The 16,374-nt window shown below is 43.0% G+C and overlaps 3 protein-coding genes across 5 annotated transcripts; 1 reads left to right on the top strand and 2 right to left on the bottom strand.

Annotated features, from left to right (window-relative positions):
• Window positions 1-611: 611 nt before the first annotated feature.
• LOC109898603 (DNA-directed RNA polymerases I, II, and III subunit RPABC2) lies at window positions 612-3,023 on the bottom strand. The gene is made up of 5 exons (XM_020493631.2): window positions 2,864-3,023; window positions 2,447-2,516; window positions 2,028-2,158; window positions 1,185-1,256; window positions 612-1,074 (listed from the first exon to the last, which is right to left on the bottom strand). Exons 1-5 carry the CDS (start codon window positions 2,881-2,883, stop codon window positions 984-986), a joined length of 384 nt encoding a protein of 127 aa, XP_020349220.1. The 5' UTR covers window positions 2,884-3,023; the 3' UTR covers window positions 612-983.
• Window positions 3,024-3,473: 450 nt separating this feature from the next.
• Window positions 3,474-10,018, bottom strand: LOC109887901 (MICAL-like protein 1). 2 transcript variants are annotated; one of them, XM_031834293.1, is made up of 15 exons: window positions 9,356-10,018; window positions 8,511-8,559; window positions 8,231-8,372; window positions 8,027-8,121; window positions 7,739-7,863; window positions 7,084-7,631; window positions 6,859-6,901; window positions 5,621-6,767; window positions 5,225-5,323; window positions 5,013-5,130; window positions 4,783-4,873; window positions 4,590-4,663; window positions 4,338-4,452; window positions 4,186-4,229; window positions 3,474-4,023 (listed from the first exon to the last, which is right to left on the bottom strand). In XM_031834293.1, the coding sequence occupies exons 1-15, from the start codon at window positions 9,496-9,498 to the stop codon at window positions 3,902-3,904; spliced, it is 2,955 nt and encodes a 984-aa protein (XP_031690153.1). In that variant the 5' UTR covers window positions 9,499-10,018; the 3' UTR covers window positions 3,474-3,901. The 2 variants fall into 2 exon arrangements, with proteins under 2 accessions (XP_031690153.1, XP_031690152.1); XM_031834292.1 differs by having other exon boundaries at window positions 5,225-5,326; window positions 9,356-9,962.
• LOC109898599 (ADP-ribosylation factor-binding protein GGA1-like) lies at window positions 9,982-16,240 on the top strand. Of its 2 annotated transcripts, XM_020493628.2 has the most exons (18): window positions 9,982-10,074; window positions 10,163-10,319; window positions 10,904-10,988; window positions 11,586-11,661; window positions 11,810-11,908; window positions 11,999-12,122; window positions 12,230-12,330; window positions 12,477-12,557; window positions 12,905-13,042; window positions 13,175-13,256; window positions 13,361-13,474; window positions 13,613-13,756; window positions 13,852-13,925; window positions 14,099-14,289; window positions 14,578-14,783; window positions 14,870-15,039; window positions 15,124-15,234; window positions 15,369-16,152. In XM_020493628.2, exons 2-18 carry the CDS (start codon window positions 10,253-10,255, stop codon window positions 15,477-15,479), a joined length of 1,974 nt encoding a protein of 657 aa, XP_020349217.1. In that variant the 5' UTR covers window positions 9,982-10,074; window positions 10,163-10,252; the 3' UTR covers window positions 15,480-16,152. The 2 variants fall into 2 exon arrangements, with proteins under 2 accessions (XP_020349217.1, XP_020349216.1); XM_020493627.2 differs by having other exon boundaries at window positions 10,038-10,319; window positions 15,369-16,240.
• The last annotated feature ends 134 nt before the right edge of the window (window positions 16,241-16,374 follow it).

The following is a 16,374-nucleotide window of genomic DNA, read 5'->3' as shown; positions in this document are numbered from 1 at the left end:
CAGTATCTGTCCATCATTGGGAGGTATGGGTACAACTTTCACAATAATATTTTAAAAAAGAGCTGTTTGACTGTGGAACTCAAACTGGAGAAATCAAAACACGGACTCTGTTGTGAAAACATATCCATGCGATTTGGTGTGTTGGGTTGGATAGGTGTTTTATCTGTACAATTCAGAGGAACTAGGTGCAAGAGCTTTGTAAGGTAGAGTAAAGGACACACAACTGATACAGTAAAAATCCAGCGCAACACACATTCCTTCAGTCTATAATTATGCTTGGGTCATGTCAGTGTGACTCAGTACTTCAGCCAGCCTCCAAGAAAAACGAATGTTGAAATCTAAGAAATATGACACAGAGCTCTTAGAAATCTTATTTCTTGGGAGGATTATTTAAAGACATTTTGCTCAGAGCATAGGTGAAACTGTTTCAGCAAGTTATTCACTCATATTAATTTGTGAGTTGCACCATTTGTAACCGATATTTAATTACAGATGTTTTGCAATTAACTCTGCATGAAAAAAAAAGCTAATATTTTTTGGCTCTAAACCTTATAAAAAAGTCACATGCATGCAAAAAGCCAATTGTGTTGGTAAGAAAAATTATACAAAAGTACTTTCTTACAAAACAATTTAATCACAACAATAAAACAAAGAGCTCTTCCACAGCAACTGCTCTTCCCCGTCATAAAACTATTCATAAACACAATTACATTATTAATTGAGGACTTCACTCTGCAGGTTGCCCGTAGAGCTGGTTGGCCCAGTGCAGGTGAGGTTATAGCAAAGGACCAGTATGTATGCAGGCTTTTGTTCCAGCCACGCAGTACCACACAAGATTTGACTAATCAATTATTCATAGTCTTAAATAGACCCTGATTAGTTGAATACGGTGTGTTAATGCTTTGCTGGAACAAAAGTTTGCACTCACACCAGCCTAGTGGGTTGCGAGGTGGTCTGGCCCTGCCAGTCCTGTTTGATCTGGCTCAGTCTGTGATGATGAGCTCGTCACAGCCCCAATCTTCATAACTGCCATCAGGAAGGTACCGCCGGATGATGATGGGGATCTTCCTGCACCTGTAACAGAAGAAAAAAAACACTCAATCATATACTGAAGAGTAACATGCACTCTCCAAGTATCACACTTCCACCATGAACTAGAAAAAGACAGATTAAGCATAGCTTACTTTAGCTCTTTCATGGCAATTTGCAGAGGGTCTGTCTCTCCCTCCAGCTCCACCATGACTGGGGCACACATGCTATATTACAGAGAAAGTTATGAATAGTGACAGAGACAACATGACAGATATCCGACTATACATTCCTCCACATACTCAGCAGATTACCTGTCACCAACTAAACCAACAGTTGACACCTGAGGTAGAGAATTTGGCAAGAGCACAAGGTGAGTGGTACCTGTAGTAGTGGCAAAATAAACATCTGCTGTAATATGCTGGGAACACGGCATTCCCCTGGGAGGAAATTTATGCTCTGTGTCCACTGCTGTCATTTCTTCCCTTTGTTGTACATCTTGTCAGACATGCTGTAGGCACTGAGCGCCTTCAAACATTACGGTGTAATGTGATTCACGTTAGCTTTGGAATGTTTTGTTGTAATTCTTTACCAAAACAGCTAGCTTCATCTTCATATTTGATCGTTTAGAATGCAGTCAGTTGTCATGTGTATTATGGTTGTCTTTTTAGCTAGTTGAGTCCTAGTTTCTCTTTTTCTATGTTGATATTCACCTTTAGACAAATTATTGTCTTGAGTAAAGGCAAGACATGGGTGGACTCATACATATGCATTACAGCCATGTAGGCGATAAGGCGCATCTCTGTATTGTATTATAATTAACTTCCGAAAATCTCATTTGAGAAACCCATAGATGGTTACTAGCTCTCAGCTAAGAGGCTTGACATGGGCTCTTTTTAATAGACCATATTCACAGGGACTCAAGGGCAGAAAGACATTTCTGAAAAGATGCGGTATCACTTCCCTAGCGTATTGCAACACTGCTGAGGTGTACTCACGCTATCTGGAGGGCGCGTGTCCCCAGCACCCTGGCCCTTTCATATTTGGTCATGTATTGGGTTGTGATCCTCTTCTGGTTGGCCTGTGACCCCTCCCCTGCAGGCAGGATCTTCACATTCTCTTGGTCCTCCTAGTAACAGGTCAGGACAACAAGAAACAGACAGAGAGAGCAAAGAGGAAGCAGGTGGGAGAATTTCTATAAATTGAGTTTGAATTGGTGATGAAATTGTTGAACATTGAATAGGTGATAGACAGTAATGGAGTGATTGTAGTGAAATAAAAAGCAGACAAATATTTCAGATCACAAGAGATTACTAAAACACTATAAATCTGTCCAGATACAATGAGGCTTACTATAGATAACGTTAAGAGTTAATACCTTGCTAACAAGTAAGAACAAATAGGTGGAAAAACTCACATCTTCAACGTTTTCCAGGTCATCCAATCCCTCATCCTCTTCAGCGTCATCAAAGTCTCCATCATCAAAACTGCAGAGGTAACAAGAGGAGTAAAGTGTAAAGAATAATACACTAAAATGTGAACAGTGGAGTGTGGAGGCAACGTGAGCTAACTTAGCCAGTTTTGTAGTTCTTAACCAATCTGTGTGTCGTATGTCTTTATAGTCTCTCAACGTGGGAACCTTTCATGTTCTCCAAGTGATTTCATGTTCACACAGGAATTTCAATTTCTCCCAGTGAGAACATGAAAGGTCACAACGTTGAGCTAAAAATCACTGGGGGAACATGGAAGGTCCCTACCTCGAGTCTAAAAAGACATGCGACACACATTGTTGTACTTCATTTTTTTTTTTGTTAACAATATCCTATATACTTACTCTCCTTCGTTGTCGGACATGTTCCCTTACTTTAGTTTGGTAAAAAACGAGTGTTTTCAAAAACAAAGATAGCGAACTTCAAAACGCTGTTGTTAACAGCTAGATATAATCCGTTTAACCGACTTCCGGTTGCGTGGTGCGTCGATTTGATTGATAGACTAACAACTGCACCATAATATATGGTTCCGCAAAGCGACTCAACACATGAACGAGATGCTTAAAAAAATATATATATAGATTAAAAAATATAGTTAGATTTCTTTTTCCAAATGTATTATACTAACTAAACATGTATTTTTAGATCGTATAATGTAGTTTTGAGCATGATAAAATACATATCATCAAGAAGTGGTTAATTCCCACATTGGTGAGACATAAATAACAAAGATCTGAATACAGTGTGAATCTCAATCTCACAAAGACCTTGCCCAATAAATCAGAATGTACAGGCAATGGAAAGCATCGCCACAATCTGGAGTAGCAAATAGCCTGTACAATTTAAAAAATATATACATTTAGGCATGTGTATGAGGTACATAATTTTTTTTTTTAAACATTAATGACATTTAAAATCGAAACATTATCAAAAGATTATGATCATACAAATGCATTCTGTTCATACAAAGTACAATGTTTTATTAAATATAATTTCACAATGTTGAACTGCAAAAATAAATGTTTAAAGGAGTTATTTTTCATCCCATTAGTGAATGATTCTTTGCAGCAATTCATTTTAGGCTGACTAAGGCTTTACGGAATACAGGAGCAATCACACCATGTACAAAAAGTGCAGTGTAATGGGGAGGTGTAATGGGGATAGTGTTTTTCACTTGGGAAGAAAATCCATATACTCTGCATCAGAGGCTTCTCTTAATTCTTATCCACTCTCATCCACAGTCCAAGAGTCTCTATCTCTTACCCGTAATCTTCATTCATTTCTTTGTACAATTATGAGACAATACATTGTGGCTCAATGTGTATTTGTTAACAAATATAGACCTATTTGTTCCTTCCTTACAGGGTGAGCCCGAGTCCAACTCAGTTCTTCTTTAGAGAGCCTTTGCTCTTAGAATCTTTATGACTCAGCATCTTCAGCATCTTCATGGGCTTGAACTTTGCTCTTAACGTCTTCAGGTCTTTCCCAGACTCTTTTCTTAAATCTGAGGAGGGAGAAATAGTGATACCATGATCAAATTCTGAGAAATTAAGGAGTCTGAGGTGTAGTATTGAGGGAATAGGAATGAAAGAGAGTGTGAACAGACACGAGAAAACAGGAAAGACTACAATAAAATAAACACTCTAGGAAAATACTTTCCCCTCACCTTTCTTCTTGATCATGGAAAACAGAGCATCTTCTTCTTCTTCCCTGAAAAAGACAAACCATTGGTAGGTATGAGCAAGAGCATCATATCTGCTTTATGAAATTTGTCTGAATCAATGGCCCTTGCTATTCATCTATGAGTTTTTCATGCACCTTTGCCTGTCCTGATCCAAGCTGTTGATGATATGGTTCCTTTGTTCAATGATGGTGACAAGCTCCTCCATCAACTGCTGGTCCCTATAACGGTCATCCTTACTCCACTTACACTCTGGGTGGATGATGATTGAGGAGGAGATGAGAGACAAACAATTAGATTAGTCAAATAACAACACGTAATAGCAGACTGATAATTGCTGAGGAGTAGTAGATACTGGAGGGAGGGTCGTGTGAAGACTGGCCACTCACCTGGTTTGTTGAGGAGACATCTCAGTTCATATTCCACGTCTGCCTGTCTCTCCTCTAAATTCTGTTGCTTGGCCCTTGGAGTGCACATACAAATAAATCAGGTCCATATGTTGGGAATGATAAAATAAGCAGAGATAATAATGTTATGAAGGCGCTGTCTTGCTTTGATATCATTTCAGGTCAGTGCACTTACATGTATACCAGCTCTGCGTCTCTGCGCACAAGCATGTGTTTCTCATGTATTAGAGTGAACCAGTCCACCAACATGTCCTCCTCTTCCTGGTCTGAAACAAACAGGTGGACGACACTAGTCTGATCAATAACAATTCATCTCTCACAACAACAATTTATATGATAACTGGAAGAATTACTTGGATGTTAATAATAAGCACACCACAGACACGTACAACTACAGACACTCACCATTCTGGCAGTCTCTCAAGCTTCTCTCCATCTCCACCCCTCTCAGCTCCAGTCTCTCCATTCGTTTCTCCAGCTCCCCCTGCAGCTCCTCCACTGGGGCATAGTTGTCTGTCTGCACCTGAGGAGACATGCATGTGTACTAGGGGACTGTTCTGATTTGGAGAAAACACTGGATAATGGGTTAATTCCATTATACTGAGATATCCTCTCACCTTCCTCTTGATGAGGGGGAAGCCATGTCCAGGGGCAGGCTTGGATTTGGGGAACTCAGAGGGGGAGACTTTACGATTGAAAGGGTTCTCCTTGCACACCTGCTAAATTGGAGATTGAAGACATTTCTGTGAAATCCATAATTGTAATATTCAAGCACACACAGTCCAAGCAGCTATCTGGAGTAGGCTATAACCTACAGTATAGGGACGGTGTTGTTATGCAGGAATCTTAGAAAAACATGTTGGAAAATAGTTTCAGTCTGAAACTCACTTAACCTGATATCTTTGCATAATATTTATGTGTTGTGTAATACAAGCCCATATGTTCTGTATTTTGGGCAGCTTGAGCTGTGACATAGATATCAGTGGAGACTAAAGAGCAGCATTATACCGTACCTTACTGTGAGAGGGGGTGGGCACCTGGCCAGAGTCCCTCACTTCAGACACACTAGGGAGCGATGGGGGTCTGAGCAGGGAGGGACTGGCTGCTGCTCCATTGGTTGACAAGGTTGGTGGGGGGTGACTTTGAGTACAGGTTAAACTAGTGGAGATTGCGGGCACAGACACACTTTTGGGCAAAGAGAGGCTCTGGGCTATATCTGATTTGCCAAGAGCCTTTGGTGCTCCAGTTACACTGCATATATTATCAGCTCCAGCTAAATTAGACACACTAAGTGAACCGGCAGAAGCTTCAGAAACACCATATGAACTAGCTTCTTCAGTTAAATTAGATATGTTAGGTGCACTAATTGCTCCAACTAAACCTCCGAACCCACTAGCTCCGGCTAGGCCAGATACACCGTGTGAGCTGGCTACTTCAGCTAGATTAGATACATCAAGGGAACTAGCAGCCTCAGCCAAGTAAGATGAACTTGTTGTTTTAGCTTCAGTCAAATTAGACAAACCAAGTGAACTAGCTGCTTTGGACAAGTTGGTTGATTCTCCAACTCCAACATCTGCTAAATTACATACATCAAGTGCGCCAGCTGTTTCAGCCATGTTAGCTATCCCACCAACACCAGCTGACTCAGATATACCAATTGAACAAGGTTTTTCAGCTAAATTAGATACAGGAAGTGAGCATCCTGCTTCAGCTAAACTTTCTTTCTCTGGTGCATTAGCAATTTCAGGTAAATTTACTGGGTCATCCGCTCCAGCAATACTAGACTTGTCAACTTCTCTGGATGTGTCCTCTAAATGAGCATGGCAATATGAGCTGGCTGCTTCAGCTAACTGACTGGTACCACACCATGTCTGGCTGGTTACCATTGAGGGCTGTGCTTGGCCTTCAGCACCACTCATTGTGTTCTCTTCCCCAGTGTAATCATCATCAGCCTCCTCATCCTCAAACTCCCCAAAGGGGTTGGGAGGGGGTTCTCTCGCTCTGTACCAACTCCCTCCGAGGGAGGGTATAGAGCCTGAGCGTGGGGGCTTGGGCATACTAGGGGGCGGGGCAGGGGGAAGCTTTGGCCAGGGCCCTGGCTGGACAAGCTCCAGCCACGGTGGGTCTTTGGGTTTACGGGGCCCACTGGGTTGGCCAAACCTGATGTCAAAAGTTAAATAAATAAATAGGCATTAATTGGACAATTCTACTCAAAGTTACATCATGTGTTATGTCTGATGAACAGACTTACCTGCGAGAAGGATTGGGTAAGGTTTTATTATCAACTGGGTAACCTGCAGAGAGAGGGAGATGGATAGTGAAACATTTAGTGGATATGTTTGAAATGAGGAGAAGATGGGATGTCTACACAGAATTGAGTGTACTGAAATATTCTGATAACAATGACATACTCTTCATACAGTCGTAAAGTGAAGTCAGAATCGAGAAGCTGGAGTCGGTAGTTAGTCTTACTCACTAGAAACAAGGGGGCTGTCCATGGTTTTAGGTGGACGGGTTCTAGGTGCAGGACGAGGAGGGGTGGAGTCTAACACCCGCCTGGGTGCAGGAACTGGCCGTCCAGGGCTTGCAAAAGCCGAATCGCTGTCTGGTGTTACAATGAGTGTTTTGGTTGTTTGAATGGGCCGTGTCCCTGCTTCTTCAAGCTTTCCCTCTTCTACAGTGGGCTTTGGAGGACGGGGTGGCATTGGCTTCTTGAGTGTGTCGTGCCTTGTCTTTCTCTCACCTCCCTCCGTCTCTGTCCCTCCTCTTCCAAAAAGAACTGTCTCATCTGAGTCTGTTTTTCCAATAAAATCAGAGAGATCGGGGTTGTCTGTTAATCCACCCTGAGATAGTGTCACCTCCTGCTCATCAAATTTGGGCAGATTCTCTATTGATCCAGTTTGTTTACTGTAGTCGGGGTGGGCATTTTGACTGGCTGTCAAGTGGTGGGTGCAGACCAAGGAGCCAACTGCACTCCCCTCTTTGTAAGACCCTGGTAAGAGAGTGCTGCTGCACACACTGCATCTGAAAGAGAAACACAGGATGACATGAGAGGGACACAAATCACAGATTATATTTCACTGTCTGCACATAAGGATAAACTAGCGTTGCCTTCTGAGCAGTAGTGTTACCTGAAGCAGCTGCGGTGGTAGAGTTTCCCCTCAGTGAGATGTCTCTGCACCAGGTGGACGTGCTTCATGCAGGAGGCACAAACGCTGCATGGCCTGCCACTGTTGGATGGCTCCTCTGTCCTTGACTGTTGAGCAGGGGAGGTCAGCCAATGGCAACAGTAAAGAGGAAGAAATGTGAGAATTTGTGAAGAAAGAGGAGATTGAGATAAATAACTTTGTGGACAGAGTTGAGATGAAGTAATAAAAAATTCAAATAAAAATGGCTTCATAACAACTTTATTACATTACCTTGGCAGGCTGCAGACCTCCAAGAGAGTCAGGTTGTGTCTGGGAGTGACTGGAGCACTCTGCGACATATGGCGTCTTCAAACTGGCTGGAACGGCTGCTTAGTAAAAATGAACACTTTGAATACACACACATTTGACAAACACAGGTGGAACCAACCATGTGCTGTTTTCCCAATTTGACTATGACACAATTTAGCCACACACCATGAGACTTCTTGTTGAAGCAGTGGTGGTAATGGGAGAGGTAAGTGATGACACTTAGCCGGTCTGGCACCTCTGTGGACACCATGTCCTTAGCATCCAGCAATGCAGGGATTCCCAGCTTTGACTGTGCAACCTCAAATGCCTGGTAGGAGAGGGGATCAATAATGAAATGCCAGACAGATAGGACAATATAAACAGATGTAGTGCAATGTATGAACATACACATGCATTGAGACAGTTAGGCATGCTTGCAGGTAAAACATAATTATGTAAAACTCACCAGATGGTTGTTTTCATAAACGTTATCTTTGGAGAGGGAGTTGAAGTCTCTGGAGCAAAAGCAGAATAGTACTATGTGATACAAATGATGGGAATCAATATGTTTTGACCATGACCATTTACAATCCAAGGTAACACCAAGTAATTGAGTCCCCTCAACATGCTCAACAACCACATTATTCATTATCAGATTCAGCTGAGGTCTAGAATTTATGGAGTGATTGGTACCAGATACAATGCTCTTAGTTTTAGAGATGTTCAGGACTAGTTTATTACTGGTCAACCATTCTAAAACTGACTGCAAATCTCTGTTCAGCGTTCCAGCGATTTCACTATCTGCAGTTGCTGACGCATGAAGGGTTCAATCATCCCCATACATAGACACACAGACTTTGTTTAATGCCAGTGACAGGTCATTAGTAAAAATAGAAAAAAGTAGAGGGCCAAGAGAGCTGCCCTGCGGCACACCACACTTTACATGTTTAACATTAGAGACGTTTCCATTAAAGAATGGAGGGGGGAGAGGAAAGGATAGAGGAAGATTAAGGAGAGTTAACTTGGAGCTTAGGCCATGCTGTGGTTCCGTGTATCAGGGCAGACAAATCCACTGTGACAGGATTCAGGTCCCTGCTACAGCCACAGATTAGTTTGCCAGCCGCTCTGGATCAGCCTAAGGACAGGCAGGAACTGAGTCCTATAGGCCTACTGTCAACAATGTACTCACATACAACACACTGACTGGGGCTGTGGGAGACTGGGTGCCAGTGTTGGCCCACAGTAGTAAAGAGGATGGGGACGCTCACAGGGGAGTTCACATTCTTATTCTAATTTATTTTATATACTTACATCAAATCAGGTCGGTGTTTGTGGATAATGGCACAAAACGCCAATCCATCTCTGAATGAAGAAGACATGTTCCTTATCTCCACATTGGGGTAATTTTCGCATTTTATGCGACACCATTCTTGTAAAGCTTTCAATGACCCCATGATAGAATTTCATTCTCCCATGTTAAATTGAGAAAGTCAACAACCACTTCAACTTCAACCTGTCAGATCCTGGATATTCAACCCTGTTTAGCACACTCACTAGCTACGTTAGCTTGTTGGCTATATTTTGTCGACCAAGTCCAACATTGATTTTTACTGAGAAAACCTATGTGACGTCACTGTAACTTGCTTCCAATGTGTTGTTCCCCAAAAGTCTCTAATCTCAGCGAAGTAGATCCTTGAAGTAGAAAATAGCGAGCAACGTTCACTTTCGCGGGTTGATTTGCTGGAAAATGTTGACACAACGATAAATCTCTTCACTCAGGTATTTTTTTCGTTCGAATCACTTTTGGGTTACATTTTCATAAATGTGTTACGTTGTTTAGCGATCTTGGCTTTCCGAGATAATGTACTACCCCGAAGAGTTGATCACACAGAATAAACACCAAAACAAACCCGTTACTGTACCACACGGTAACTGTACTGACTACACACATGTACAGCAGTACACCGTTGTGCCGCTAGAGGGTAGAGAAAACCGGTAGAAATCTGAAACTGCTTGCACTGTCTGCACAGGTTTGCAATAAACAACTACAGTATGATCGAGAAGGTTCATTAGAAAGTATGATAACCTTTTTTCTGTGTTTTATATTCTATGCTACAGTGCCAGCTGCCATCGTGTCCATCATCCACCCATCACTGTCGGCGAGGTGAGAAGGGGAGCTCTCAAAGTTGTCCCTCGCGAGACACGTTCATGGTAAAGAGAATTCCGGTAGTGATGGCGGCGTCGCCTGACACGGACAGTTTGGAGGCACGTATCAGTAAGTCTTTTAAAAAGTTATTTAGGTTGTATAGAGAGCTATTGGAGCATGCATCCTTGGAAAAATAACTGTGTTACAGTTGACCGAGATGACAGTTTAAGCAAAATCAAGGTGCAAACTGAGAGGGACTGTAACGTTAGACCTCTCATAAACAGCAAGCTAGCCAGCTGTAAAGCTAACTAGCTAGCCAGATAGATTCCCAGGACCATCTAGACTAGAGATAATGCAATATAACTCTTGCTAGATACGGGAACCAGCAAGCCACCTATCGTGAATTCATATCCTGCCAGTGACTATACGCTTAGCTATGTGACAGTGTGCTGTCAAATGCAGGAAGCCTAGCTCACTCGGTCAGTGGGAGAACTGGAGTTGGAGTCTTTTGCAAAGTCGTGTCCAAAGTACTACTGGAAAGCTAAAGTACTTGCTATTATCTGTTTTTAAAACAGTTCTGCAACAGAGTTGATTGATGTTCATCTCCACGTTTGATAGTTCCCTGAAATAAACATGGATATGTGTCACTATCGAAAAATATTCTGATTAACCTTAATTTCCCCTTCCCCCAATTTCCTTAATTCTCCCATTAGACAAGGCCACAAACCCACTGAACAGAGATACAGATTGGGACAGCATCCAGGCCTTCTGTGACCAGCTCAACAATGATTTGGAGGGGTATGTCAGTGTCTCATAACATGTACACGTCTTAGCACTATGTTTTCACCTCTCAGGAGTAGCTGTACTGAGTACATGTTTGTCACTTAAAGCTGCAATATGGAACTTTTTGGGCTATCCAAATGCACATAGGAATGTGAGTTATAGATCTGTCATTCTCATTGAAAGCAAGTCTAAGAAGTGGTAGATTTGTTCTGTGTGTGCTATTTCTATGTGTCCCATTCCTAAATTTCGTACTTTTGGTTTTGTACACCAGCTTCATACAATATACAATATTTGTAGTTCTTGAAAATATATTTCATAGATGTTTAGATGGTATAATGATTCTCTACACTATACATCGATTGTTTTGCCACTTAAACTGAAGTTAGGTAAACTTAGAATTTTTGCAACCAGGAAATGGCAGAGCGATTTCTTCATATTCCACCTTTAAAGATTTCTGACACTGACCCTGTGCTGACATCTCTGTCAATCCCCCCAAAAATATGTGTTGTCTAGAGTAGAGGGAGAGGTACAATTGCATGTCATACAATAGTCAATGGTAGATAGATCTGCTGCCAACTTCAGCCACATCAAACTCTTTATTTTCCATTTCAGACCCCAGCTGGCCACCAGACTACTGGCTCACAAGATCCAATCACCTCAGGAGTGGGAGGCCATGCAGACACTCGTGGTGAGTTGAGTGATGGCAGTGTGTTGTAACAGGAATCCGAGCCAATCCAATTGACAGCCTTCTGTGTAGTGTGTGTGTGTGTGTGTGTGCCTACATTCATATTGAAGAAACTAATTGTGTGACTCACTTGTGATGTGTGTACATCCAGGTGCTGGAGACTTGCATGAAGAGCTGTGGGGAAAGGTTCCACAGTGAGGTGGGCAAGTTTCGCTTCCTCAATGAGCTCATCAAAGTGGTCTCTCCAAAGGTAATGATTGTCTCTGTCTGTGCCTTTCACTGAGCAAGTCTGTTAAAATTGGATAAGCTCTCACTCCGCATGCTCTGCTCTCTCCCTCAGTACCTCGGCACCCGGGCTCCAGAGCCAGTGAAGAAGAAGGTGTTGGAGCTCATCTATAGTTGGACACTGGGGCTGCCTGACGAGGCAAAGATCGCTGATGCCTACCAGATGCTTAAAAAACAGGGTGAGCTGCTCTATACTTAGTGACTGCAGTGTAGCTATGATGGTGATGGACGAACAGTTGTTGTTAATGTTGTGTTTACCTTGGTTTGTGTTGTTTTTTTTAACCAGGCATTGTCAAACAGGACCCAGTTCTTCCAGCTGACAAACTCCTCCTGCTTCCACCTCCCAGACCAAAAAATGCCATATTTGAGGATGAGGAGAAGTCAAAGGTAAGGTTTTGTTAAACAAAAGAAATATATAACTTGTTTTCTTCCCAAATGTTGCATTACAAATGTGATTCACCATGCATTCTCCACTCCATTTACTACCCCTCCCCCTAACTTTAAATTCTTCCTCCTCCCTGGTGTCTTGGTAGACACTGACTCGCCTGTTGAACAGCACTCACCCTGAGGACCTAAAAGCAGCCAACAAACTGATCCAGGAAATGGTGCAGGAGGTACAGTCTCTTTTCTCAAGCTCGCCTAAATGTATGAATAATGTAGATCTATAGGCTGTTTCATTACAGTAATACGGAGATGTACATCACATCGCACAGTGTGAACTGTATTATCTGGTCTGTGTGTGTGTTAGTATGGGAGAGAAAGTGAATGCCCAAGTGCTTTAGTACTCTTCTAGTCATGTAAGGGGACTGAGTGAGAAAGTGGGCGCTCTGCCCTGAGGGGTGGTCTCCTTGTCAGAATCATTCAGTGCTTTCACGACTCCTTTAGTTTAGGGACAACGGATACTTTTCTTCCCCCTCCTCCCTCCCTGGTTTCTTCTTCCTGACCTGTGTGTGTGTCTCAGGACCAGAAGCGGGCGGAGAAGTTGTCCAAGCGTGCGAACGCCATCCAGGATGTGAATGAGAGTGTCAGCCTACTGACTCAGCTGCTGGAGGACTATGACCGGACCACCAACCCACAGAGCAATGCAGAGCTCATCCAGGTCTGTGGCACCTTTACACAAGCCAGAGCCCAGAGACCCCTCCCACAGTGCCATAACAGCATCACCTATATATGATGTATACAAAGCACTACATGCAGATACAGACATTTGATAGTGTGTATTTGTGTTTAGGACTTGTACCAGCGCTGTGAGAAGATGAGACCCACATTGTTCAGACTGGCCAGTGATACAGAGGACAATGATGAGGCTCTGGGTGAGGTTTCAGACACTCCACAATGTGTTTAAGTGTATGGTACACAGAGAGGAATATGTGGGTGACGATATACAGTATATTACAAGTGTGTGTGTGTTTGGCAGCGGAGATCCTCCAGGCCAACGACAGCCTGACTCAGGTCATCAACCTGTACAGGCTGCAGGTGAAGGGAGAGGTGGTGAACGGGAACAACTCAGCTAATACGCGAAGGCTCACAGGTGAGCAACAATGGGTCAATGACACATGCATCCATAGGGACGATAGCGTCACTTGACACAACCTTGGTAGGAGGGGACTAGAGTATATGATTACATGCATGGGTTAAAAGATTTCCTCTGTACACTTATCTTTTCCAGGAAGTAGTGTGGCGCTACTTGATCTATCGGGATTGGACACGTCACCTCCTTCCTACCCAGAATTCCCCACTCCAACAGACAGCCTAAATGCTCCCTCTCAGGTGATGGGCATCAGTCTTCTTGACGATGAGCTAATGTCACTGGGTAAGGGCAGACAGCATGTTACATCAAGTCTTCCAGGACCTCTGCTACTTCCATGTTGTGTGTGTTAATTGTGGTTGACTGCCTAATTTTCCCAGGTTTGAGTGAGGGGACCCACACCTCCAACCCGGCCTCCCAGCCTGAGGACTCTACCGCCTGGGACTCTTTCCAGGTGAGAACTGAGGACTTCACACAGTGAGACATGATGCATAATAGTCCGTTAACACCAAATCCATTGAGTCCCTTTTAGCTTGATAGATTACCATTACTTAGGCAGGTTCATGATTATACCTCAACAAGTGTACCGTCTGTGTCTTACACATGGTGTCACTTTCTTTGCAACAGTCTTCCGACAGTGTGGATATTACTGATATCCCCGCAGCGCCTAGTGTACTACTGAGTCCAGATCGGCTCCCCTACACCCAGCCTCTTTCTACTGGAGCCACGTCTGGAAGCTCAGCCTTAGATGAGTTGGATCTGCTGGGGAAGAAGCTGCTACAGCAGTCCCTACCTCTAGAGGGCCTGCAGGTCAAATGGTAACTAACCCTTCACTATGGGAGGGTTTTACACCGCAGGAGATGTTTGTGTCAAGTATCCGTGTTAGTCTGCCAGTTATGTTGCTGCTTAGTACAGTATTGATGGACCACTGTGTTCATTATGATTTGAAGTCACTCCAAGTGCTGTAGAAGCAAAACAATATATGAAGAAGCGAAACCATATATGAAGGATCATGAGGTGCTGACCATGCCAACTTGTTAGAACAACATGACAGACACTCAGCAACATTATTCAACCTTTTATGTAGTACCTTTATCTATTTTCAGGGACAAGCCTCTGTTCAAACCTACTCTACGAGATCTCCTAAACAAATCTGGAACTAATCCAAGTCCTATCCCGGCCTTCTCCCCTGAGCACCCGGTGGCTCTCCAAGGTGATAGGTTGTTGGACACCTCTCCGGTTCACACAGTCATTCCCCCTATAGAAATGACCCTGACAGATGTTTTTGTGCCACTTGAGTCCATTAAGCCCAGTAAGTATCTCTAATATTTTTAGTATCTACTTGCTATGCTAATAGTGCATCACATTTGAACAGTGTTTTAAACTCTTTGTATCTAGGCAGCCTGTTGCCTGTGACGGTGTTTGATAGCCACAGTTTGCGGGTGCTCTTCCACTTTGCACGTGACACTCCGCCCTCTCTTGCTGATGTGCTGGTGGTGATCATCTCCATGCTCTCCTCCGCCCCGGTTCCAGTCAGCAACATCCTCTTTCAGCCCTCTGTCCCTGACGTAAGACCACTTCTCTCTTAATCTGCCTTTTTCACCTTCAGTTCCATTGTCAGTGTAGGGTTGACATCATGACCTCTGTTGTAGACAATGAGAGTGAAGCTACAGCCCCCATCAGGAACAGAGCTTCCAGCCTTCAACCCAATCCTCCCACCTGCTGCCATCACACAGGTCCTGCTGCTGGCCAACCCTCACAAGGTACTAGACTGTGTAGGCACTCATTGAAGGCCTGTTATATACCTCTGTGGCATCCCCTACATTAACATTTTCTTGTAATTATAAACTATGAAGCCAAATAGATTTCTGCAACCCTCAATTCTCTTATTTTCCAGGAGAAGGTGCAGTTGCAATACAAGCTAACCTTCATGCTAGGAGAGGAAGACCATGATGAAAGAGGAATTGTAGCACAGTTTCCACCTTCAGACACATGGGGCAATCTGTAACATTCAACAGATTGGCAAGATGTGGCATCTCACTCAGACACTGCAGAAACCTTGCTTTTTAAAAATGCTTCTATTGATTGGCTAAGCAAGGTAATCTCAACTGGGTGTTGGCTTTATGATTTAGAGTATTGTCCTCTGTGCAGCTTTACAGAACTTTATTTGTCTGCTTTCAAACGTACCTCGAACTATTGCACAGCAGACCCTGTGTCACAGCCATGTCTTGTTTTTAACAAATAGTATAAATTCTATGAATGAAGGACAACCTATTTGTTTACTTTCATGCTCCGGGAGACATGCAATGGACCCTTTGGGGAAGGCTCATTTTTAAAATCTTTGTCTCATTCTTTTTATACATCTGTAGACTATCCTGCTGAATTACTGTTGAGGTTGTGTTTACCCCACCATGCTCCCAGGGTTTCTTACTGTGATAATGATAATGCATGGAGAATGGTTTGCCTGATATCCTTGTCATGTAGAATTAGACATTCTAAATCCTATTTAATCTGCCATTTGTGCCTATTTAAGGTTTGTTTTCACTATCATGTCCATTTGGATGGTTTGTCGGTTTTACCTGTTACTCTTTTGATCCATTGCATATGTCTACTCCTTGCTGCTTCATAGATGATCTGTTCCGGGAAGAAATCTGTTTTAAAGAAAGATGAATGTCTGTCAAGTTGTCTTGCTGAATCACTCTTTCCTCAAAGGCTTGAGTCTCCCAAGCACATTCCACCAGGCATCTCCAATACAACGATGTAAATATTGGAATTTCTTATGTACATTTGCAGAGAGAACATTATTGAAAATGTACAAAGTTATTTTTCTTGGTTTAAACTGTTGTCATTAAGATGTAGGAGTCTGACAATCTTAACCAAGCTCATTCCCACAATGGTAGCTT

This window comes from Oncorhynchus kisutch, linkage group LG10, assembly GCF_002021735.2.
Source record: "Oncorhynchus kisutch isolate 150728-3 linkage group LG10, Okis_V2, whole genome shotgun sequence".
Lineage (NCBI taxonomy): Eukaryota > Metazoa > Chordata > Actinopteri > Salmoniformes > Salmonidae > Oncorhynchus > Oncorhynchus kisutch.
The sequence above is the reverse complement of the archived record's forward strand: the minus strand, read 5'-3'. Positions and strand labels throughout refer to the sequence as shown.